General features: G+C 40.6%; 1 protein-coding gene across 8 annotated transcripts; it reads left to right on the top strand.

The window, feature by feature from the left end:
• Window positions 1-243: 243 nt before the first annotated feature.
• Window positions 244-24,543, top strand: si:ch73-40i7.2 (FYN-binding protein 1). 8 transcript variants are annotated; one of them, XM_053854516.1, is made up of 15 exons: window positions 244-358; window positions 2,221-2,710; window positions 8,795-8,882; window positions 9,994-10,049; window positions 10,178-10,262; window positions 10,423-10,492; window positions 13,304-13,466; window positions 13,539-13,680; window positions 13,768-13,784; window positions 14,422-14,482; window positions 15,292-15,334; window positions 18,352-18,517; window positions 21,649-21,682; window positions 22,188-22,220; window positions 23,722-24,543. In XM_053854516.1, exons 1-14 carry the CDS (start codon window positions 296-298, stop codon window positions 22,198-22,200), a joined length of 1,491 nt encoding a protein of 496 aa, XP_053710491.1. In that variant the 5' UTR covers window positions 244-295; the 3' UTR covers window positions 22,201-22,220; window positions 23,722-24,543. The 8 variants fall into 8 exon arrangements, with proteins under 8 accessions (XP_053710491.1, XP_053710489.1, XP_053710486.1 ...); XM_053854514.1 differs by having other exon boundaries at window positions 22,183-22,220; XM_053854511.1 differs by lacking the exon at window positions 23,722-24,543 and adding an exon at window positions 22,293-23,693 and having other exon boundaries at window positions 8,798-8,882; window positions 22,183-22,220.
• The last annotated feature ends 155 nt before the right edge of the window (window positions 24,544-24,698 follow it).

Below are 24,698 nucleotides of genomic sequence, written 5' to 3'. Positions count from 1 at the left end.
TGTTGTTAAAAGCCCAGCTAACATCTGTCACAGGACATTTAGCTGCTATTCAGTGTGCTTGTTTTCTCTGTTTTGACAGGTGGATGCAGCTAGTATTTTCATTTATGAAAAACATAAAAACATAAGTTTGTCACAGATATGACAGGGGACTATAAAACAAGTTTGAATTTTCAACAGCCCTTACATTTGTTTAAGTCTCATGGCAGAGACCTCCTCAGTCTCACTATTGAACCACTTCCTTATTCACGCTAGGTGCAATGACACACATCACACATTTGCACATCAGCGTGGATGCATGACCGCAACAGGACATGATGCTCTTCACACTCATCTAACGATGGAGAATCAACAACATATGGTAGGAAATAATTATTTAACAGGTTTTGATTACCCTTATAGAAACACCCTGCATATTCACAAAGAGTAGTCATATATTTTTTACATTACATGTCAAAACCGAGATATAAAAGACAATCGGAAAATAATGTGAATGACCCAAGTAACAAACTAACTCAAATAAACATATAAACCTTTCTGTGATTTAGTTTCCTTTTAATTGCCAATTCGAAAGTAACATTTTGTGTTGTTAATCAACAATCCTTTTACTAGTTAAATTAACTGTCAATGTTTCAAATTTTGAAATACCAATTAATTATCTGTTTCATTTGTTTGTAACAATTGAATTGTGAAATAAAATGCCGTTTGGACTGCACTTACAGTCATAGTCTTCATCGTGTGCCGCCCACAAAGTTGTTGTTGACACAAAAATCGACTTGCGGTGTATCTTATCAGTTGGTCTCTATGACAACAGAGGCTAAATGCAAGGAAATTGTTCCACCGTGTGGTTTTTTCAAGCTTCCTGCTTTTACTCATCATTTGAAAACTTGACACTTTCACAGGCGTGAAAGTTTCTGTCTGAAGTTTCTATATTCTCCCAGCACTTGGGCATGGAGAGGTTAATTAATTTCTAAGACACTGTCCACACAGAGACAAAGTCAGTTGCATTTCCACAAGTTCTGTTTGTCTGAGGGTGTCATGACAAGTCTTGACAAGCCACCTTCTTGTGAGGACAATTTGCTTCATGGGGACATTTTGGCCAGTCCTCACAAGGTTTAGAGGGTTAAGACATCAGTAAACGTAGTTTATTATAATGGGGCACAACTTTGGTTCACAGTCCTGGTTAATGTTAACCATTTAAGAGTCTGTGTGTGTGTGTGTGTTTAAGCATATCTATCCCAGTGAAGTCCAATTTTGGAGAAAACACCTTCCTCATGGAACCCTTGGGTTCTTCTGGCAATGAGCGGACCCCAAAAAGATAAAACCAGTGTGTGTGTGTGCACACGTATTTTTATGAGGACATTTTGCTTCATGAGGGCATTTTGGCTGCTAGTCGTAAGGTTTTTAGGGTTTTATTATTATTGTTATTATTATTATTATTATTATTATTAGATTTAAGTTTCGGTGATAGAGAAAGAGAGAGCGAGACAGAGACTGGTTGTCTGTGTTTTGATGACCTGTCCCAGTCATCATCCTATTGCCCTGAGTTCTGGGATATGCTTAGGTAATGTATTTTATAAATACATTGTTCATTCAATAATCTTGTTCATTCTCTGTCTGATATGTTTCCATGGATGTCTTCCTCATCCCTATCACACATACAGATAATTTTCTTGTTGTTCATTCTAGTTCAGCTGTCTTAGTTAGTGCGTAGCTTGACAGACTAAGTGATGCAGATGCAGAGTGATGAGGCTTTTTTCTGTTACTTGGGCTTTGAAGCCGGGACACCCTGGATCTGTTGCCAGTCCGTCATTGGGCACACATTGCCAAAAAAAAAGCACGGGGTACCCACACGTTTCTGGCATGCTGAAATTGCCCAAGCAGTGATATTGCCATAGTAGCCAGTGCTCCGTTGTGTTATTATAATACGTCAAACTGTACACAATTCTTGACTGCTAAAGTAGAATATCTGTGATGCACATGATTTTACATACTGTATTCGTTCTTATGTTTAGTTGAAGTTTGTGTAGTAAATATGATTTAGGACCAATATGTGTTGGGAAATGCACTTCACATAAACAACCGGTCTCCAATTGATATGTCAGAATACAGTGCAGGAAACTGCCTTCCTGCATGCTGTACGTGTTGACTCAGTTGTTTGACTGCTCACTTCCTGTCCTAAAACCAACAGCTGCACTCCCATTTTTGTCGCTGTGTTGTTAGCAGATGGAGAGTGTGGACGTGAAGGCTCTGGCGGCCATGTTCAACACCAGTCTGGACCCAGGCAGCAAAGAGCAAGCTTCACAAAGATCCCCCAGACCCGAACATGGGAGGACCCATCCCAACCACACTGCTTCTCAGGAGCAACCGCACAGAGAACACCTACCACCAAACTTGCGTCATGCACCCTACAATCAAGGGCTCCATGCCTCTTCCCACATTAGGGACATGAAGCCCAGGGGACATCATCCATTGGGCAGCAAATTCACAGCTCCATCAGAGTCCTTGGCTTCAACACCTGTCTCCAGAACTCTCCCAGTCAGGGAAAAGCACAGGCTTAGAAATGCAGGAGATGTTGCCCCGCTACGGAAACCTCTTCCTGCAGAGGTATCTGCACCTTCCAAACCGAAGCGTCCACCCAACTTCAAACTGGAGCCTTTTTTGAGAAACGTAGAAGTTGATCGTCTGTATCCTCGACGTGGAGCAAGTGACGGTGAGTGAGCCATTGAACAATTGGGGCATGATATTAGCAACTGTCAAGTATGTGTTGTACTGCAGACCTACCCCACAAAAACTCAAAAGCTTATTGAGTGTATTTTTCTAATTCTGTGTCATACTATCTCATCAACAAGACAAAATCACAAAAAAAGACTGAAGTGAAATGAAGTAGAATGTTTTTGTGCGTTTTGTGCGAACGTATTGAATCTTTTGCTGCTGTGATGAATGATGATGAATTGTTTTGTTTGAAATCATGAATCAACGACAAATCTACTTTATTGAAGCACATTATTCCAAAAAGTAAATGAAAATAATTGCGGTGATCACTTACAATGTTTTAAAAATCAACTCAGACACCCACAGTCAATGCAAACTCAAGAATAATGTTTCATAATGTTTATGAGATCATCCCTCTCCAAGATGCCCTTGTTATTATAATATAGAACATATAATATAATAACAATGATTTCAGCTTGGGTTGAGCTAGGTTGCATTCAACTACCTCATAAGATAAATAATGGTTCTCCCACCAAACTGTAGCAAGACTTTGCCATTCAAAAAAAGCCTTTAATAGTGAATAAAACCAGTCGTCAATTTGGTGACTTCCTCTCTTCCTTCTTGGTTAATACAGTACATGTCTATTGCAATTGATTCTTGGTCACACCCCAATACAGGTAGTGCCTGATACCATAACTCCCCATTAGAGGCAGTGTCACATCTGCAATGCTGTGTATCGGTATGGATATGAAGTTTATATGTTGACGTGTGCTTGTGTGGGATCGATTTATCTACTCTTGTTTGGATCAATTTGGGGGAAAACACGTCTGGCTTAGTTGGGACTGTTTTGCCGGTCCTCACAAGGTTAAGTCTCTATTTGAGGATTAAAACATCAAAATAACTGGGTAATTATAATTGGGTTTAAGTTTGGTTGAGTTTCCTGGTTACGGTTATGCATTTGTTTTGGATGGTTAGCTTTCGGGTGAGAGGCTGTGGAAAATCAATGAGAAACCTCAAAAAGTCTAGAGTATAGAAATACAAGATTGTGTGTGTGTGTGTTTAAGCAGACCTTGCAATAAGGTGGATGAGCACTGATGTTGAGAAGGAACAGGGACTTTTCATCCTCGTGTTTTAAGTTTATTCCCGACGTGAATTCGCTTCATTCATTCTGGCTGCCGTGTACATTGCGCCGAGCATTCATGTGCATTCATGTGGCAAAGCATGTGCTTGCGGACCAGGCCCTGCATGTGGAGCAAACTTTTCTGGACTGGCCTGATGGTTCATCTGGTTCCCACATACAAGCAGAGATTGAAGCTTGCGAAAACTGTTGTGAGGAGCATGAAGACAAGTGAAGCTGTAGAGGAGCTGCAGACCTGTATGGAGACACAGACTGGGAGGAGTTCAGAGCTGCTACCAATAATCCAACAATTATACAGACACTGTGACTTCATGGACCAACTACTGTGAAAGGTGCATATTTCTAACGCACACCAAGGTGACAATTGGTTCACTGCAAAAGTCAGCCAGATTAGATGGGAGAAAGAGGCAAACATCTAACAAACAGCTACAAAGAGCTGAAAAGCCGGACATTCAGATAAACTTTGGCAGCAGTTCTCGGCCAATGACTCGACTGCAGTATGGAGAGGGCTCAAGGTGATCACAAACTACAGGCCATGTGCACCCACACTCTGAAGAACCTCACTCTTGCTCAGGAGCAGCCATTTTGCCCCAACACCTCTGTGGTCTCACAACAAAGGACTGTGGTGTGATGGAGCAAAGATGAACAGTCACTGATGAGCCACTGTACTCTCACCTTAGCTCTTCTCCCTGTACACCAACTGCTGCACCTCTAGCCAACAGACCGTGAATCTGATCAACTTTGCGAATGACACCAGCATCATCAGGCTCATCTCAGATGGAGATAAGTCATCTTACAGGAAAGAGGTGGCCTGGCTGGTGTCCTGGTGCAGCCACAACAACCTGGAGCTGAACGCCCAGAAGACAGTGGTGATGACTGTGGACTTCAGGAGAGTCCAAGACCCTCCATCTCCCCTCCTGGGAACCACATTCACTAAGGATCTCAAATGTTCCTGTTCCTCATCAAGGCCCAGCAGAGAATGTTCTTCTAGCAGCAGCCAGGGGAGCTGGTGGTGGAGTTCTACCCAGCCATCAGCCTTCTTCTCTGCTCATTCTCATTGTCGCGTTAAGTTTAAGTGTTTTGCAACTACAATTGAGCTTTGGGTAAAATTACGCTTACTTGAGATTTTCTGGTCACAAAATCTGCAAGCAATCCCATTCCTGGCAGCGCGACTGGCACGACTTTCCTTGACCTACCCCATGGCACATTTTAGGTATGCTATACCAGCGTTTTTCAACTGGTGTGCTGTGGGAAATGACTCAGTGTCAGCTTACACGTCCCGTGATAGAGATGGGCAATATGATGACATTAAATCCTGAACAATTAGAACATGATGATGATCTACCAATGTGAGGAAATTGAATTGATTATTTCTTTGCACTATAGATCTATGCTAATGCGTTGACTCATCCATCAGTCACAGCAGTGCCACTGATGCATGTCGCTTCTCCTCCCACACACACTCACAGCAAAGAAGTCGGTCAGATGCACAATTTTTTTTTTTTTTTAATTAGTACAGTCGTGTTCAAGTTTAAATAACATTTCCAAATCAATGAGGTCTGAATAAAAAGATTCGTATCTGTAAATTAGTCTAATGAAAAACAAATATTGGAACAAAAGTGTCTGTTTTCCACTTTTTTTCTTTTTCACAGGTGTTTTTCACTTTTCTGCCTGATCTTGTTCTTACAACCACGGGTGTATTCTGAGTCTGAGTGCTCTTCCTGTGGGAGAACAAGCACTAGATGGTGACTTCTGTTAAACCATTGTTTGTCCATTATCCTCTTCTCCCTCTCCCTCGCAGGGAGAGCAGGCAGCAATGTTTCCGGATGGATAGGCACTGTGGTGCAAAGGCGACATCCCATGATCAGTCGAACAGGACTGTAGCCGTCGCTCAGGGGGGTAGCTCTGTAGGCCAGTGAGGCACGCTAGGGGTCTGTGTCCTTTTAAAGCAAATTGTTCACTGTCTGAACAGGGCACTCGGCCTCTCCGTTGCTTTGGGGGTATTTAGGAGTGCCGGTGATGTGTTAGAATCCATAATCCTCCATAAAATCTTTCATTGCCTGTGTGGAGAATTGTGACCCATTATCATTGATGAATGTCCCCGCAATGCCATGTCTGGCAAAGATGAACAATTACATCTGTGGACCTTGTGGGTGTTAACGCTCTTTGCTTAACAGACTTGGAGACATGTTCTGTCCATAAGTGTGAACAAGTCTGGACCAAGTCTTTTCCATGGTCTGCGTGGTAGTAGAGTTGTCATCAACGGTTCTTTTGCATTTGTTCTTTCTTTGTTACAATTTCTACATTTCAAAATTAGTTCCTTTATTTGACTGCTTCGGCTGGCCACCACAATACCTGCTTTGCATGTTCTCTGCATTTTAACACCCCCTGGTGGCCTTCATGAATGTTCTCCAGTACATTTCTCATGATGTCTGGGGTGACCAACCTTGTGCCATGCTGAAGAAGTCCATAGTGAACCAACAGAAATGCTCTCTCAGTCGAATAGATCTTAACTGACACTTGGAGACCTGGAGATACAGTCTCAACATAAACATTCGGATTTTCCATCGGGCCCAAATCTGTACCAGAAATACTTTCACAGAGTGGAGCATGAGAGAGTGTGTCTGAGGTGCCATGTTAAACCTCCAGTTTGTCATCTGTTTTTGTTATCTGTCAAAGTGTCATGTTATTTCAATACACAAGTCAATACAGAAGAACACAGCACATTTAAAGCTATATGCGAAAGGAAGTATTTAAGAGAGTGTGTATACATTGAGATATTCTATTGTGTTGCATCAAAATATTGGAACAGTTTACATTTTTTGTGTTACAGAGTATATGCTACACAAAAGCGGACTTTGTTCCAAAAAACACTACCATTGCCCATGCTGTAGAGATATATTAGTCAGAATGTATTACATCGACACCTGAAGAAGCACAGTACATCTACAACAAGAACGACTGGGTTATTGTCCATCTTACGGAAACCTACTGCAACCTCAGTGCTGAACATGAAACTCCATCTCCTACTACACCGCTGAGATGATGACAGCACGATCTGTTCTATCCATAACTGTCTCTAAGGGGCTTTTCACACTGCGGGTTCTGTCTCCACCACCGGCTTGACCTCTATATTTCTCAGTCACTTCTCGTCATCCACACCTCAGATATTAACTGATGACGGACATCTGCCACTGCTGTAACAGAATGTGACGTTTCACAGCCAATACGAAACATGAAAGAGTGTTGTTGTGTTTATTTTACAGGGAAATAGTGGAAACAAGCTGCGTAATACGGAGCGTCTTGATTGTTCCACGCTGCTCTCACAACATGTTGAACACAGTGAGAGAGATTACTGACGATCGAGAAGATTTTAATCACAAGTACAGGTCCAGACTTCAGCAGTGGTGGGCCATCTGGGCCTGCAAGGCCTTCTCTGCTGGCCTAACAACCAGAAATCTTGAGCATATTTATGACAAAAGTGCATTTCATTTGTAAAGTATTTTCCCAAAATACATTATATATATTATATATAATGACATGTGTTGGGATACACATCCCAACTCATGTCATAGTGTATCCCGGGTTTCACACTCTTCTCCACCCCTGCATTTACACATCTACACCGGCGAGATAACCAGGGGGGAGAAAGTTTGCCACTTCCAATCAAGCGGCCACTGCAGGCTTAGCGCTTGGTGAGTGCAAACGTTATTTATTTTGTTCACATTTACCTGCGCACTGGCGCAGCATAGTGAATCTACTCTGACATGTTTCTTGTGCCGCTGTCGGCAAACTGTGGCCATCTGGTTGAAGTATTTCTCATACGAAACACACAGTTACTGTAGAGTGTGGCATTATTCATTTAAGCAAATCTGTCTGTCAATAATATCAGATGTTTATCAGTCAAATATAGGAGAAAACGTTTGAGTTATCAAACATCCACAAAAAACATCCGGACCGCTTCGCAGCGCTGCACTCCTGCTCCCGAGCACAATCTTCCTGCTGCATCCAGCTGCACACCTCAGTGTTCTGGAAGTTTGAGAAGTTGTTTTTGAACGATGTTGTCAGCCCAGACAGCGATCATGATCATGATTTATCATTTAGGAGTTTCCGGCATCTAGCGCCGAGTCGTCTGGGGCAAGAAGCTCACCACCCGCAGAGAGTTTCCAGAGACAAAGTACAGCTCTCCAGCTGGGATCAAGTCCGCGGCCAAAACCCGACTTGCATGTGTTCTGACATCTCTGACTTCTGAGCTGAAACGGCTTTGTCTCAAGACAGAAGCCACAGTGTGAAAAGCGCCCTGAGGAGTCCAGTTTCACCCTCAGCTTCACGGATGAGTCTGTTAAGTCTGTTAGTGTCTGCAACCATTTATCTGCTGCCCCAGCAAACCAGGTTGTCGGATGATCTTCCCAAGGGACAGAGGGGTGAAGAGCTGTATGCCTCCTTAACATTAGCATACAGCAAGTCCAAAGTCTTCCTCTCCCTGGTTGGACAGTCCACATACTAACTGAATACCGTCAGGGTTTTGTCGGTGTTGACGTGATTGAAATCCTCTTAGATGGTGATGAGAGCACTGGGTTGAGACATCTGTAGTTCTACGACTGCTTTGTGGATGATGTCAAACACAGTTGTTGGGTTGGGAAACAGTGGAATGTAAATGGTGCGAGAAATCTCTCGAGGCATGTAATAATAGAGAAGATTTCAAGATGTCTAATGCACATTTGTTTATTGTATTTCATTGTAATACTTTTCTTAAAGGATAGCTCAACAATGACGTTTCAAAAACGGGCATAAGGTCAATTACAATTACAATTAATACAGAATGCGATTTGGGAATCAATTTTTATTTCTTTGTATTTTACTTTTTGCATTTTAATCGTTTCTGTTATCTTTGTGAAGGACTTTTTATTATTATTATTATTATTAAACCATTTTTGCTCACAGCAGGACTGCGTACAGCAAGTGGAGGGATGAGTCCACCAGCACCACCACAACGCGACATCAAACCAAGCAGAAGGCAGAGGTCTTCCACGTGAGTTGAAATTGATGAGCAGACCCCACAATGATGGTGCGACGAATGTGTGGGGGCCTGTGTGGGGGTGTGTGTGTGTGTTGCATACGTTGCTTTTAAAATTCCTCTGATTATTTTATTTATCCTCAAACATGTCATTGATGAGCAGTTTCTTACTGATATGGTGTGAAACACCAGGCCTACACTTTACAAAGACAGTAAAGACTATACCTGATGATGAGACATATTGTAGATGAAACTCTGTCTACTTTTTAATGAAATATCAGAAGTCATCTGAGGCCATGCCTTTTACTTCTTTATTTTGGCAGTGGATTACATACAGTATGATGATGATCTACATCCAGAAAAATCGCAAGTGAGTTCAAAGTCAATAGCATGGCGCTTGTGACAGTTCAATTTTCATTTTAAAAATGTCAGTGAAGTCGATTAAATTAATTTAATGTTAACGTCGCCATCATGTGGCGAAGTTGAGGGACTGCATTTGAACACACGTTACAAGACTAGAAACGTTCATTTTGGTGAACGCGATTTAATTAATTGAAAAATTTAAATTATACATTATTGCAGTGTTAGGTGTATTCCTCTCGCCCAATGACCTCCTGGAGTTCCAACACATTCTGCCAGTGGCTTGGGAGTTTGACGGCGCATTATTGTATCTTAGATGTTCTTAGGACTGTGCTCTTCTGGACTGAAGCTTTATATATATATATATATATATATATATATATATATATATATATATATATATATGTATATACATACATACAATAAACTCAAAAGTGAAATTTCAATTACCCCGTTGGTTCACTGCTTTAGCGATGTTTTATCGTACAGTGCTTTCTTTGTTTGAATTAAATCGTAAGGTCTGGGAATGTATATGGAATGTGGTATTGACAACAACATACTGCATGAATGCCCACTTGTTATGCTGTGGGACGAACAAGTGTCAATTTCAGATAACGTCCAAGTAGTAAATATTGTAGCGTGGGTTGTCATCTCATGTGAGGTGATTCATTACTTCCACTGGTGGAGTGCTAGATAATTATTTTGGCAATTTCTCAAGCAACTTTTGCTTAATAATGAAGCAAATTTGTTTATGTCACTGTGACAGGGATGCTGAGGAAAATCTAGGAGGCTCTCATGGAAATCGAAGAGTCACAAAAATAGGTAAAAATAAAAAGCTAAAATGTTCCTTTGCTGTAATTATATATAATGTGATGTTATCTTGTGGTCTGTAATATGATATAAATAATATATCATATATTTTGTTTTTTTGTTTGTACTCTTGCATTTAGCAGAACCTCCGACTGACACCAGCACCCTGTTTGTTGGCACTATAACTAATCCACAGGATGAAGATCAGATTTATGAGTTTGATGAGCAAGTCAAAATTTTATTATCTAAAATTCACTATTAATACTTTTTGTTTCCTTTCTGTTAAACAGCATACTCTGATATTACTATTTTTCGGATTTATCATCTTTTTCTTACTGTTGTCAGGGCACAGTGTGTTTGCCTAACAGATCTTAATCCCTTTTAGACTGGAGGAGGAAATCAGGCAGCAAGAAGAGCGCCAAAGAAAAGAGAACAAGTACAGGGAAATCTTTCAGGTATGAAAACAGCTGCTTGAAATTCTAGAGTTAAAACATAATCGGCATCTTTATCAAACTGGATTTGGCCTCAAAAACAAATTTATAATAATTTGACTATAAGGTGGCCATTTCCACAGCACCTTGCATTGCAATATTTTAGGGAAGGTAAATACAGTAGACAGAATGTGGTACTTACTTCCTTGTCACAAAGAATGCTAACTATCTTTATTTTTTTGGATGTGACATGCATGTCTTTATTTTTTATTTATCCTGAGATAACTGTTGACTCAAGATATTTTTTATCTCAAGATACAATTGTAAATGTCAGCGCGTGCGTAACTGCCTCTCTGGCAAAGCATTTCGTATACATCCACCTATAACCACTACGTGTCCCATGGCTGCGTAACCGTCAGCATTGTCATTCACTGTCTGCAAGTCATATTGCCGACGGCAAAGTCCATGCGCTTTTAACACTCTGCTACAAGCTGCTCAGCTATACATATTGGAATTAACATGCATGACTTTATTTTTTTTTCCTACTATCTCGGGATAAAAAAATAAAGTCATGCATGTCACTTCCAGTGACGCGTAATACATATAGCTTAGCCACATGTGGTATTATTTTGAGTAGAAGGCACTTGAGTCTTAAAAACGCACTGACAAAGTGTGTTGCTCTCATTGCACAGCCGGTCAAGTCAATTATACATCGCCAGTTAACCAGCGCTTAGTCCTGGTCTGGGTTGCGGGGAGTGTGGGAGGCATCGGTCCTTGGGCGAGAGGAAGGAATACACTTTGGAGTAGCCAGTCAAGTATCATGTAAAAACATAATACTTGAGTTTTGTGTTATTACATGATAGGTGAGTATTATGTAAAAACATAATACTTGAGTTTTGTGTTATTACATGATAAGTGAGTATTATGTAAAAACATAATACTTGAGTTTTGTGTGATCACATGATAATTGTTTATCACGTAAAAACACAAAACGGCAAAAAATAAACACATGCACGTTACTTCCAGGGCTCCGTAGTTCTTTTGATCATTCTAGAATAAATAAATTCTGCCTTTTCAGCATGCTAATGTACCATCAGTATCACAGCCTAAATGTTTTTATTCTGATCTCATCTTTCAATGGAATTAACATGAGGGCATTCATTCGGTGGAATGTTGCAATTATGTTCACCTCTATAAAGGAGGACAGATAGACTTCCGGACTGAGGCCATGGGAGATGCCACACAAAAGCCTCACAGTCTGACCTAAAACCAGATGTATGTAGACTGACAGACAGACAGGAATGGAATTTGCATCACAACCTATTGTGTTAGTTCAACTTTTTTCATTTGATTAACAGGATCATGTCAAAACTGATGAAATGTTCCAAATGGGCATTTATGAAAGAGACAGCCGTGAGCGGGGGAAGCCAGTTTCTTCTTACACCGGTCCGAAGCCCAAATAAAGGGTTGTGTCAGGAAGGGCATCCGATGCAAAAACGTACAAAACTAAAAGATGCAGATCAGACAAATGAATCTCATATCGGATCGGTCGAGGCCTGGGTTAACAACGATGGTCATCAGTGCTGTTTACCAGCAGGGCACTGATGGAAATTGGACTACTATAGGTCAAAGACAGAAAAGGAGAGGGGGGAGGTGTGCCAATAGACATAGGGAGAAGAGGGCCGACAAGAGAATAGGATTGTGAGTAGGGACTCTGAATGTGGGAACTATGAAAGCTAGAGAGTTGGCTAACGCAGATGGCTGATGCAGAGGAGGAAGGTGGATAATCTATGTGTCAGGAGACAAAGTGGAAAGGTAGCGGAGTATCGGACAGAGCGATCATTCTCAAGTTAGAAGTTGAAGGAGTCATCTTCAATGTTGCTAGTCCATATGCTCCACAGGTGGGGTGTGACCATGAGGAGAAGGAGACAGTCTGATTGGAATAATTGGATTGTCGGCAAAGATTGAAGGAAAGTGTACAAAATTGTGGTCAGGCCAGCAATGTTGTATGGTTTGGAAACAGTGGCACTGGGGATATGGCAGGAGGCAGAACTGGAGGTAGCAGAAATGTAGATGCTGAGCTTCTCTTTGGGAGTGACCTGGATGGATAGGATCAGGAACCAGTATATCAGAGGGACAGTACATGCCTGGTGTTTAGGAGACAAAGTCAGAGAGGCTAGATGGAGATGTTTTGGACATGTACAGAGGAGAGAGAGCCAGTACAAAGGTAGGAAGATGTTGAGGTTGGAACTGCCCGGCAGAAGGTCGAGAGGAAGGCCAAAGAGGAGATTTATGGACGTGATGAAGTAGGACATGAAGTTGGTAGGTTTGAGAGAAGAGGAAGTAGAGGACAGGGTAAGATGGAGGGAGATGGTCTGCTGTGTCGAACCCTGAAGGGAAAAGTCAAAAGACGACGGTGGCCTGTTTAAAAAAACCTATTCAGGGTGGCGCAAGGCACCAGATCTCACTTTAAACATCCCTGATCTCTCAAGCATGATGAAAATACAGTGTTGCTAACTCCTCACTAGAAGTCACTAAATGAAGTCATCACCTAATTTGCATCATGGTTTTAGGCATGCGCGGCCCATTTATCGCCTGGAGTGCAGTGGTGTTAAATTCACTGGTATCTGATTACAGAAAACAAACTCAAAAATGGTCAGTAAATTTGTTGCTAGGTGCTTTTCATGATTGAAGTCGCTTGTTAAGTTGCCTAATTTAGTGAGAAAGTTGCTATGTTGGCAAAACTGAAAATATCTACCGCTAAAATATATGAACTTTGAATTGCAGTTCATGCATTAAAATCCCTTGTGTGTCTATATTTTTTATCATCTGCAGCTATGCGGGGAGTTGGAGGTTCTGTGTACAACCAGAGTTCATCACGACTGGTATGATGAAGGACAGCTGTCCCTCAGTGTTCGAGAAGGCGAGACTGTGGAGATCCTGCGGGTGACAGACACACCCAGGGGATCTTGGCTGGCTCGATCCATCAGTGGAAACTGTGTGTTTTGATTTCATCACCTAAGCCATGTGAATTACTCCAAGAATGTTAAGTAATTCTTTAACTTTTCAGATGGCTACATCAGCAGTGCCTGTGTTGATATTGACTGCGACACATTAAGGTATAGAATGCTGTCTAATAGGTCAAACACTTCAATATTACCTCCTCCACCTCCAGACCCTCCCCTGGTGGCTTATGCGTCCAACCGAGAGAGGTATTTTTTTTTCTTGTCACTTGTTGAAATGCCATTGTCTCTCTGTCTGATTCAGCTTGTGTTTTTTATCTTCTGTTTCTTCTTCAGCCCATTTGATCTAAATGGTGAGTTGATGCCCAAATAGCAAAATCAATTAAATAATGATACTGTTGTAATAGGTTCACAATCAGTAATCTCACATGTATATTGGAATACTGCTATTAATATCCTCAAAATAATAATCTAAATCCTAATTCAAATTAGTATTACCTTCAAATAACAAAATGAAAAAATATCTCACCGTTACAGACATCCTTTCAGCTGCGAAGTGGAGAATAATGCTAAATACTGCAAGATGAAATGGATGTAGCTGTACTTTCAGAGACTGTGGGACTGGAACCCAAGTGCGAGTGGTAACCAGGACTCAACAGACAAAATTAAAATCAATGATTTATTAATTTATGAATAAACACAGGAGACAGAAAGAAGGAAGAGAAAGAATACACTCATGTATTTGCCATGTTCATATGCTGTATGTAATTAATTATGTCAGCACTTTCGCTCATAAAACTGGCTGAGTTTTGTTCTTTTACTGCAGTCAAGCACTAGTAGTTGATGCACATAATAAAACTCAAAATAAACATTGCGGCCTTTACTCAGATTACACATGGCCCTCATCCGCCACTGTGCTGTTTTTATTCTGTTATTAGCGTCAAATCATATATAATAACCACTATGTTTCTATTCCTGTACTCTCTTCAGATGACTACGATGATGTTGAACCCATACTTGCAGATTTCCCTCCACCACCACTTGACATTTGGTAACTATCCCCATCTGCTTCAGGAAGTGTGCAACCTATGCACAGTTCTAAAATAAAAAGTTTCATTTGTTGCAGAGTAATTTTATCCAAATCTGAAATCCAAATCCAAAACTCTTCAAGTTATTTTGAAAACAGACAGATAAACCCACACTGTCGAAAAACATAACCCCCAGGGCAGAGGTAGTGACAAAAGCATTCAAAGAGCACAAACCTCTACCAAGCAAATTTTTAGTACACCCCCAACACAATCGCCGAATGACAAAGCAGCCTTCAAAAAGTCCTGTATCTTTATGTCAATGTGGCACAAGTGCTGAAAATGGTCTCCCTTTTTTTATTATTCACGGATACAGATGGCAATATGCATCACTCCCAAAATGTAATCTTTGGTTTCTTGTCCCATTTCACATATTTCGTGAAAATTTCATCCAAACCTGTTCATAACTTTTTCAGTTATTTTCAGCACAGACAAACTGACAAACAAACATCGTCAACCTAACCTTGGCAGAGGTAATTATTTATACATCATATGCAGTGTAGTCAACAGTTCTTCTTACAGCTTACTGAGATAGGAAAGGAGCAGAGTGAAGAACACTTCTTGTCATTTCTGCACCTTATTCACACTTACCCCATTTTCCCAAACAATGGTGATGTGTAGCTGTATGTATACAAGTGTCTGTGTGAGGTCCTTTATGTTGTGTTGTGTGTTGCTGTCAGTCAGATGTATGCATTTGATTGTTTCCTATTATTTTCAAGAAATGTTTGTGAATTGTATTTTAATTTGTTTCTTGACAATGAATCATTTTTTGTAGCATTGATCCCAAAATGGAGAAGGAGCTCAGGAAGAAATTCAAGGTAAATCTGCTGTTGTTCAACAATCACATTTTGGATAAGTAACTGTGGTGGCTCTGAAGTGCACATGTAGTTATTACTTCACACGAGCAGATGACGAAATCCTATCACTTCAATATGAGAAACTGTTGTGGGCATGATTATATGAACTTTAGCGGATATTATGTTTCTTCAAAATATTATATTTTCTGCAAATATTTAAGCATACCCTTTCATGGGACAACACTGAAGAAATGACACTTTCAAACTATATAAAGTAGTCAGTGTGCAGCTTGTACAACAGTGTAAGTCAACTGTCCCCTCAAAATAACTTAAGTCATTGATGTCTAAATGGTAGGCAATGAAAGTGAATGTGCCCCAATTGGAAGTATCCAAATGGTTTCCCTTCCCGGTGTCATGTGACTCGTTGGCATTACAGTGTGTCAGATGTGAATGGGGAGTAGATGATTTTATTTGGTTACAGCTCTCACACTCTGGCACCTCAAGCCAAAGAACACGTAATAATTGTTGCTCTGCATAAAGATGGCTGAGGCTATAGGAAGAGTGGCAACACGTTGAGACTGAGCTACAGCAGTGTGGCTGACACCATACAGGTTCAAGAGGACAGGTTCCACTTCGGACAGGCCTTGCCAAGTAAATCATTACAAGAGCAAAATGGTTGATTTTTTTTTTTCTTACAGGCACAATGTACAACACATCAACCATCCTTGTCAATATCTATGATTGAAACCTAATTGCCAATCTTCCAAATATAAGAAATAAGATTTAAAAATAAGATTTTGATTAATTTATTTTCATTTACACTCAGAAAATGGTATAGCCAATCTGTTGCAACTTGCCATGACATCTGGGGTAAAATAAATACACAAAAATGTAAATGAAGGGATATGAAGCTTACAACAGGCTGTTCTCCCGGTGACATCACTACACAGAGACAAAGTTATTTTGCAGAAGTATTTCAAACAAGATTTATATTGAATACATGCAAAGCAGATGTACATTACAATGCAAGTGAACACGTAACGGGAAAAGCAACACTCCACCAGCAAAAAAACAAATAATTGAAAAATTCTAATTCAGTCTATATTTGAGTCTACATTTTGAAATATTGTCTATATTACACCCCAGACATCAACAGTGAGTATACATCAATCGTGAGTTGCAACTGCTGGTTTTTGACTGCAAATGAAAAAAAAAAAAAAAAAAACCTATCAGATGTAATCAGTTGTCTGTGGAAATGCCAGGAAGCCCCACCTCAACAAAATTAGAGGAACAGAGAAAGTACTTTCCCTCTTGTCAGTACAGGATTGCAAAAACATTTTGCCGCTTTCTCTCCGCATGAACGATCATCACACCTTATTGACACCGACACCAAAACAAGATGCTGGAGGGGTCTGGTTCGGTTCATGATTCCCATTTTGAAATATTTCCATTCCCAGGAATGCTCAATCACAATGATAGTAGTTGCAGACAATATTTATTTAATACATAATTTCATATCCATTTCATAAGTTCATATTTTAAATGTGTTATTCGTCACTGATCACTGCGAAATAATTCCAATCTAGCTGTGCTCTAAATCAACCTGAGACGCTCCTGTTCGCAGCGGGACAGAGCACAAGACACGCAGATATTTGTCAATTATCTGCGACTAACAAACTCATTGTGAGTCTGCTGGACCAACGAGTCCATGGAGAATCAAAGTTGACTCTGGAATGAGCTGTCCGTTGCGTTACATGCAAAGAGCAGAACTTAACAACCACATTTGATATTCAGTGCCTTTAATTTTACTCAGCTTCTGCCACAAATTTTTATTTTGGTGCTTACTATCACTACATAATGGATTTTTAAATAAGAAGTTAAAATTACATTGCTCTGATGAAATAATAGCGACATACAACATTTTCATTATAAATGGTTATTTGAAACCTTGTGTCTATGCTTGCTGTATGATCCTGCTCTGTGAGCATGCTTTGTTGCTGTTTCAGTACTCATAGTAAAGTGGTGTTTCACAGAAAACACCACTTCGCGGATGTTTTTATAGCGGCCTAACTAAAACCAGTTACAGTTATCGAGCCCAGCACTTCTCAAAAGTTGATTTTGTGGTTAAGCCGACGGTCATAAATAGGTTGTCACCCAGCTGATGACAACCTCCTTGAGACGTGCTTCATCGTGGGTCACAAACCAGCTATTTTGAGAGCTGAACAAAAGGACGTCTCCTGAGCCACAGAGATGCGAGGCTGCACAGCAAACACAAGCTACCCAAGTCAGAATCCGCACTGTGAAAAGCCCCTGAGGCATGCATTCTGCATCTGCAAACCTCTGTAAACATCTCATACATAAACTGTTGGACAAAAATTCCATCAGCAGATAACAGTTCCATATGGGCAAAATAGCGCTTTAAACACATGCCTTCTTTTTGCCCCAGTAACAGCATGGAGAAAAGCGAATATATTATTATCTCTAGTTGCATCACAATTTGGATACAATTTCCTAAACACTATGTTCTCAACAGTATTATTGGCTTCATTCCCTCAGCATACATCATATCATCTTTTTGGGATTTCCCAAATAGATCGTTACTTCATTAAATTATATTTCTTCAAATATCTCCAAATGTATGCTTTGTTTTGCTTCAAAACTTATGTTCATATAGTATGTAAACCGACCAGAGAGAGATACTGTGTATCAAATCCTGACTGTGAACCTGACCATTTAATATCTAGAACTATAAAATCATTCAAAACGTTGACTCCTCTACAATGAAAATGTGAGAACAATGGCAACAAGATTTACACATCATGATTTCATAAGAGTTTGCGTACCAGGTCGCTGGTGAGAGGTTAGAATAAGCGTGGTCCAAAAACGTCCACGCACAGCTTGGGTTCGGGAACCCAGCTCCTTAATACGGGCTGGACTATTTCCTTCTCTGGTTTGTACGAGCTGAGCACCTATGTGTTGGAGTTTTTTTCCGGTGGACCAGAGGGTTGCCTCTCTGCCTCATGCCTCTTCCATTTCAGTTTGAGGGGCCCATTGTCGTGCTGCAGACCATGATGGTGGACCCCAACTGCATCATCAAGAAGCCTGTTGGGAAACAGCTGCCAGTGAGCCAAGGGGATGTGGTGGATGTCATTCAATTGACCAACCGGAAGAAGGTTCTCTGTCACAACCGGACATCTGGAAAATGTCAGTGAAAATTTGTTGCTTTCATCACATATCACGACATAAAAAGGCTGGTTTATCAACCAATGTATGGCAACAAATTACACTGATTTACAGGCATTTCCCTCCAATTGCTGTTTATGAAAGTATATGTACCAGATTAGGAGGCTCTTGGTCGAGGTATGTGAAAAGATCACACCATGGTTGGGGTAAGTTGCCAAGACTAGTCAGAAAGAGGAATGGCCTGTGCAATGAAACAATGGTTTAGCTCAATACAGCCCACAACCAATGTGTGGCTGCTTAAGCACCACTTGGCACAAACGTCACCCAGACAAAAAACCATAAACTCTGGAGCAGTGATCAGTGAATGAATGAATATGTCACCTTCACCATTGAACGACCTGGCACTGACATCAGTGTTGTGACCCAACACCACAACTTTCACTCAACATTTTACAGTTGCCATTTGTCTGCCCACTTTGCCTTTTTCACTCGCCCATTTTTTAACAAATAAATGTATGAAACCACGAGTTTATAAAACCAGAAGTTGATTTTGCTCCACAGTCTGAGCATGCAACACTCCAAACCGCAATGTATTGTTTCAATAGCACACAATGTTGTTTTGGACAAAATTCATCACATTTCAAGGGATAGCGTTTCATGATGTCTGACTGTACTTTAGTTCCACTAGTCTGTCAGCTTCAAGCCATACATTCACAAAGTCTGTTGGATGTCAAAGACTCAATAAGACAGATGTGTGTCAAAGTACTTAGGCTAGCCATAAATCTGCTTGACAAAATCAAAGAGTGCAGTGTAATATATCGATTGACTTTAATCGGCTCTCAGGTAACCCAAAACAAAAGTGTCCTTTTGAAAGACTTTTGAAACTAATTTACAAAAAAGTGAAAAACATTTACATTCCAAACAAACTTCTTTCGCAAACTAATGTCCCAAATTGTAAATGTGTTTTTCAAACTTTGTAAATTTGTTTTCAAAGTTTTCTGTGTGTGCAAATTTGCTGCAGAATGGTACAGAAAGGGAGGGACCCATTTGTAGACGTGATCCGGATGTGGTTGTTGGGAATGTTCCACGTTCAATCGCATCACATTGCCTCGTCTCACTCGCAGTAGATGCTTTTGTTTGAGTAGCCGCCACATCGTTCTAAAGTCAAAAAGTTGGCCCGGACTTTGCAGTTCCAATCTGACGGCTTTTATAACGTCATTTTCAGGACAATAATCCTTTCAGCAGTAATAACCGGCATCATTAACTTTCGCTTTGACAGTCTGCAGGCTAATATTCATCATAGCCATGATCATGTGGTACGAGCGGCCTTTGTTGAGGTATTGTGCAATTCTGTTTGTCCAACATCCACCAAAGATTCCAACGAGCAGCCACACGTGAGACAAAAACGCGCTGAATATTTTAATATAAGGTATCATTTTTCCAAATTTTTGAAGTGTGATGACTTTTGACTGGAGGGCCCATTCACAATCATAACTACATCATATACTGTATAGCTGCTCTTATGTCTGAGAATGGAAAGGAGCAGGATGGAGAGAATATCTTAACTATCAATCTTTCTACTTCAAATTTGAAACCATTCTCTTATTTGCAACTTTTACTTCCAAAGATCCGTGGTAACTGATAATATATGCAAAGGGTGTTGATATACAGGATGTGAAGGTTTTACATTACTGGTTGTTATGATTAGAGTCTGATGATACACTACAAATACAATTCATTTTAAAACTGATATACAGGTATACACTGTTTACCCACAAAATCTCGACGTCGCCACCAAAAAAACTCCAATTATTTTTCTGCTGTCCACAATCTCTGAATCGTGCAGCTTATTCGTAGGTGATTCATGTTGCATTATGACGTTGGAAAACATTGTAGATGAAAAATATACATCAGTATACAATATACCGAATCACTATGGGCTTTGTGTAAAAAAAAAAGAGAGTGCCACCCTCAGTTCACAACTTGTACTGCAATGAGAAGTTGGGGTTTACATGATTCAAAGACATTCCCACAACATGAGGGGCTCAACACTCCAGCGGCTAGAACTCTGCAGCCGGCTGGGATGGGAACTTTTTAAATGGCTGCCACTGTAAATGATAGGGCTACATTAGGAATAAAGACTTGCGTGGACCCCCTTAAGTTTTTTTTAAGCTGCTCGTTTTCGGCGGTAACATGGCGAACAAAGATAACTAAATGTGTTTTGAGGCACATGGCATAGTCAGAGTGCTCCGTTATCAATCCAACGAACTGTGCACTCTGACGCTTTGACGTGTTAAATTCCTCTTTAAAAAAAAGTCAAACGCTGTTTCAAAATACAATTATACAACCAGTGAAGTTGTGCTAATTATACTGTTTGAATGCATTTGATGTAAAATCCTAAACCAGCAATACAAATCAATACTGCTTTCTCTTTGCTTCAACTAAGCTAATGGAACACTCATAAACCACTGCAGCAAGTAGAATTATCACCGGCAAATGCGTCTCATGACACAATCTTTAGAAAGTAACATTAACAGATTTTACCCTGAAGAGTAAAGCACCACTTTTGATCACACACAAAGGAACCTATAAGTATATTGATTAACTTGTTGAATTCTTTCACTAAGGAAGTAAATTCATAATTTAATTCACATTTGGTCAATATAGTGGCCACAATGAATGTCAATGAGCTTTCTACTAGAGAACTGTGGTGAGAGAGACTTCTGGAGTGCTGGTGACAAAATATTGACTTGAAATTTTGTAGTGTGAAAATGCAATATGACTAAAACACCCTGCTCTTGAGTGCTGAGGTTTTGTCGGTGGTGTGCTTTTGGGATTTTTTTCAATGAACAAAGTGTGCCGTGACTTAAAAAAGGTTGAAAAGCACCCTGGGAGGCATGCAGAAGTCAGCCTGCTGCATTGGGTCAGGAGCTACTGCAGGCCCCTGGCTCCCTGCCTTGCTCTCAAGATTTGGATGGCTGCATTAGTGATGATGTTGAGGCTGAACTGTGCGATTCTGGACAGTCACCTGTCAAATCTGTGTGTGTGTGACAACCATACAAGCATAACTTCAGTCACAGCATGATGTGCAACAGCTATTTAAATATCTTTTATTCAGTCCTTACTCTAACCCTGCATTTTGCCTTTTTCAGATGGCTACGTGTCCAAACAGTTTCTAGTTCCAATGTAAGTACTCATTTCTAATTTTGCCGGTACCATCTGAATATGTCTCTACATTGTCATCTCGTTTACCTGCCATAATGCACAAACCTGAATGTTACATGAGGTGTCAATTATTTTAAACTGAATAGAATTCCCACAGCGAGTCAGCCTGTACCACCTCGATCATGCAGGATCATCCTCTCTGATCACACTGCATCCATGATTCTCAATGTGATCAGTGGACCAGGAAATTGTGCACATACAAAGGTTCTGTGTTGTCTGGAGAGTGAACTGTTAAATTAAATTATTATTTTTTGGGTTGTAATTAATTAATCGTACTAATGTTGTAATTACTTAATCATAATTAACTCATCCCTCAGTCCTGATCCCAACCTTGTTGCATTGAAGTGAACTTTTGTTTAGTGGCAGCACAATTTTGTGGGATTGTCAAAATTAGTCGGAGTGAAATGTTCAAAAAAAAAAAAAGAAAACAGTTCAACAGAGTTTTTTTTGTTTGTGTCTAGGAAAGGAGGACTTCATGATGGCGTGGATCATCCTGTTGGTAAGCTTACGCTGCCGTCTGATAAATGTTTACCAAAAGGCTTCGATATATGGTTTATTTCTTCTTCACCAGATATCTACGACAACGACCTCCCATCACCTCAATACTGATATCAAAGATATGAACTGACATAGAAAACAGTGACATGACAAGCGATATCATATAGACTGTGGACACGTGATTGTGTTGTGCTTTTTTTTTTATTTTATTTTTATTCTTCATGGATTTACACTGATTTTCACACTGAGTATCATCAACATGATAAATCAAAAACTTGCAGTCCATAACTGTTGTTCCCCATGTGTTGAGAAGTGTTTTCAAAGGTATCTGTCAATATGCCTGATTGGGCATTGTGATGTCCTGATTAAAACGATGGCCAGGGTTACTTGCAAAGAGTTGGGGTTGGCAATAAGTCACTCCTACAGTATTTCACAGACCTTTTTTCCTTTTCTTTTTTTGCTGCCAAAAATGTCTGAGTTTGTGGCTGATTTTTTTTTTTTTTAAATTGCAGTGAAAATTTTGATCAGTTATGATTCTGAACAACATGATGACAAATGAGGACATTGCAAATTAACTTAAGTGTCAGTTTTTAGTCCTCCATCTGCAATGGTTTTCACAAAATATCAACCATTTGCAAAAACACAATGGGTATTTCAAGTGCAAAGAAAACACACATACACACAAAATGAATAAATAAATAAATAAATGTTGAAGCTAAAAAAAAGTTTGAAAAAAATAAATGCATTTTTTTTAACATCTGATATCTGCAGCTGTGTGAGTGTTACTGTGAGTGATCATGCTGGTTGTGGATCTGATTATGATCTGATATTTGACGACAGCTGAAAATCATCGAGATCAATTGAACCCAACATTAACTGATGATGCAAGTGTTGATTTTTTTGTTGTTTGAGCATATGAGCAGATGGGTGACGACAACTGAAGTTGAAATAAGATTTTCCAATTGGGGTTGCCGCAGCAAGTTGGTTTTCTCCATCTTAGCCTATCTTGAGGAATATCTTTAGTCACGTCAATCCTCTGCTCATGTCCTCCTCTATCAATGGGTGCGTTCAGGCACAGCCAGGTGGACGCAGCACCAATCGGCGAGAGCTTGCAAGAGCTTACGAGACCAGGCGTTTGTTGTAATCGGATTGTAGTTTGTACGAAGAACGTGGTGGAGAAAATCGCTTGTGCTGATTTATTGGCTGTGGAATTGGAAGCAAAGGAACTCTTGTTTATCGGAGTGCACTCACGGAGAAGGTAAATAGTTTTGTCAAATCAAGGAAAGGTAAGATGCGAAACATTTAAGGCACCCGAAATAGCCAGCAACAAGTCAAATTACCTGAAAATTTTTTAATGCACTATATATATATATATATATATATATATATATATATATATGAAACATCAACATGAAACAATCCGTAGGATGTAACTAACTCTCCATAATTTCTCCAGGTTAGTTGCAAAAGTAATTTTTTGGAGGACTTTTCTCCTTATACAGTTCGTCAGACTTCAAGAGCCATTTCAGACTAACAAGAGAACCTCCATCAAGCCATCAGCGACGTGCAGTCCACACACCCGGAGAGTGTCTTCATTGTGGCAGGGGACTTTAACCAGGCCAATATGAAGACTGTGCTTCCAGCCTTTCACCAGCATGTGGACTTCGCTACTCGTGGGGAGAACACCCTGGACCTGGTCTACACCAACATCAAGAAGGCGTACAGAGCTGTCCCTCGTCCTCACCTCGGCTCCTCAGATCATCTCTCTGTGTTGCTGGTCCCTGTATACCAGCCCCTGCTCACCAGAGAGAAACCAGCGGTGAGGACAGTGAGAGTGTGGCCAGAGGGAGCCATGTTAGCCCTTCAGGACTGTTTCGAGCGTACTGACTGGAGCATGTTCAAGGATGCTGCTACGGACAGCAATCAGCAAACAAACGTGGGGGAGTATGCGTCAGTGGTGACTGGTTACATCCAGTGGTGCATGGAGGGGGTCACAGTCAACAAGACCATCATCACTCAGGCCAATCAGAAGCCTTGGATGACGAAAGAGGTGCGTGAAAGACTCAGGGAGCGAAATGCTGCGTTCAAATCTGGAGATGGAGCGGCACTCAAATCAGCGAGGGCGAATCAGAACCGCAAAATCCGGGCAGCAAAGCGCCCCCACAGTTGGAAGGTCCAAGGCTTCTTCCAGGATGCCAACATCCACCATCATAATGTGCTTCGAGAGGGTGGTGAAGGACCACATCGTCTCCATACTCCCCGCATCATTCGACCCGTTCTAGTTAGCGTACCAGCCGAACCGCTCCACTGACGACGCCATCTCCACTGCTCTCCACCTGAGCCTGGACCACCTGGAAGAGAAGAACACTCTGGTTCGGACGCTGTTCCTGGACTTCAGCTCAGCTTTTAATGCCATCATCCCACAGGACCTGGTACATAAATTGGAGCACCTAGGAGTGGAGACCTCTATGTGCAACTG

The sequence above is a fragment of the Synchiropus splendidus genome, chromosome 1 (assembly GCF_027744825.2).
Source record: "Synchiropus splendidus isolate RoL2022-P1 chromosome 1, RoL_Sspl_1.0, whole genome shotgun sequence".
NCBI lineage: Eukaryota > Metazoa > Chordata > Actinopteri > Syngnathiformes > Callionymidae > Synchiropus > Synchiropus splendidus.
Note: the sequence above shows the minus strand (reverse complement) of the source record. Positions and strands in the feature narration are given on the sequence as shown.

What these genes read in the sequence shown, in the direction of transcription:
- si:ch73-40i7.2 (XM_053854510.1), top strand. Translation starts at nt 296, where the DNA reads ATGACCGCAACAGGACATGATGCTCTTCACACTCATCTAACGATGGAG. An exon ending in CAGATTTATGAGTTTGATGA is followed by an intron (nt 10,263 to 10,422) that starts GCAAGTCAAAAT and finishes AATCCCTTTTAG; the next exon opens with ACTGGAGGAGGAAATCAGGC. An exon ending in CAACCGGACATCTGGAAAAT is followed by an intron (nt 18,518 to 21,648) that starts GTCAGTGAAAAT and finishes TGCCTTTTTCAG; the next exon opens with ATGGCTACGTGTCCAAACAG.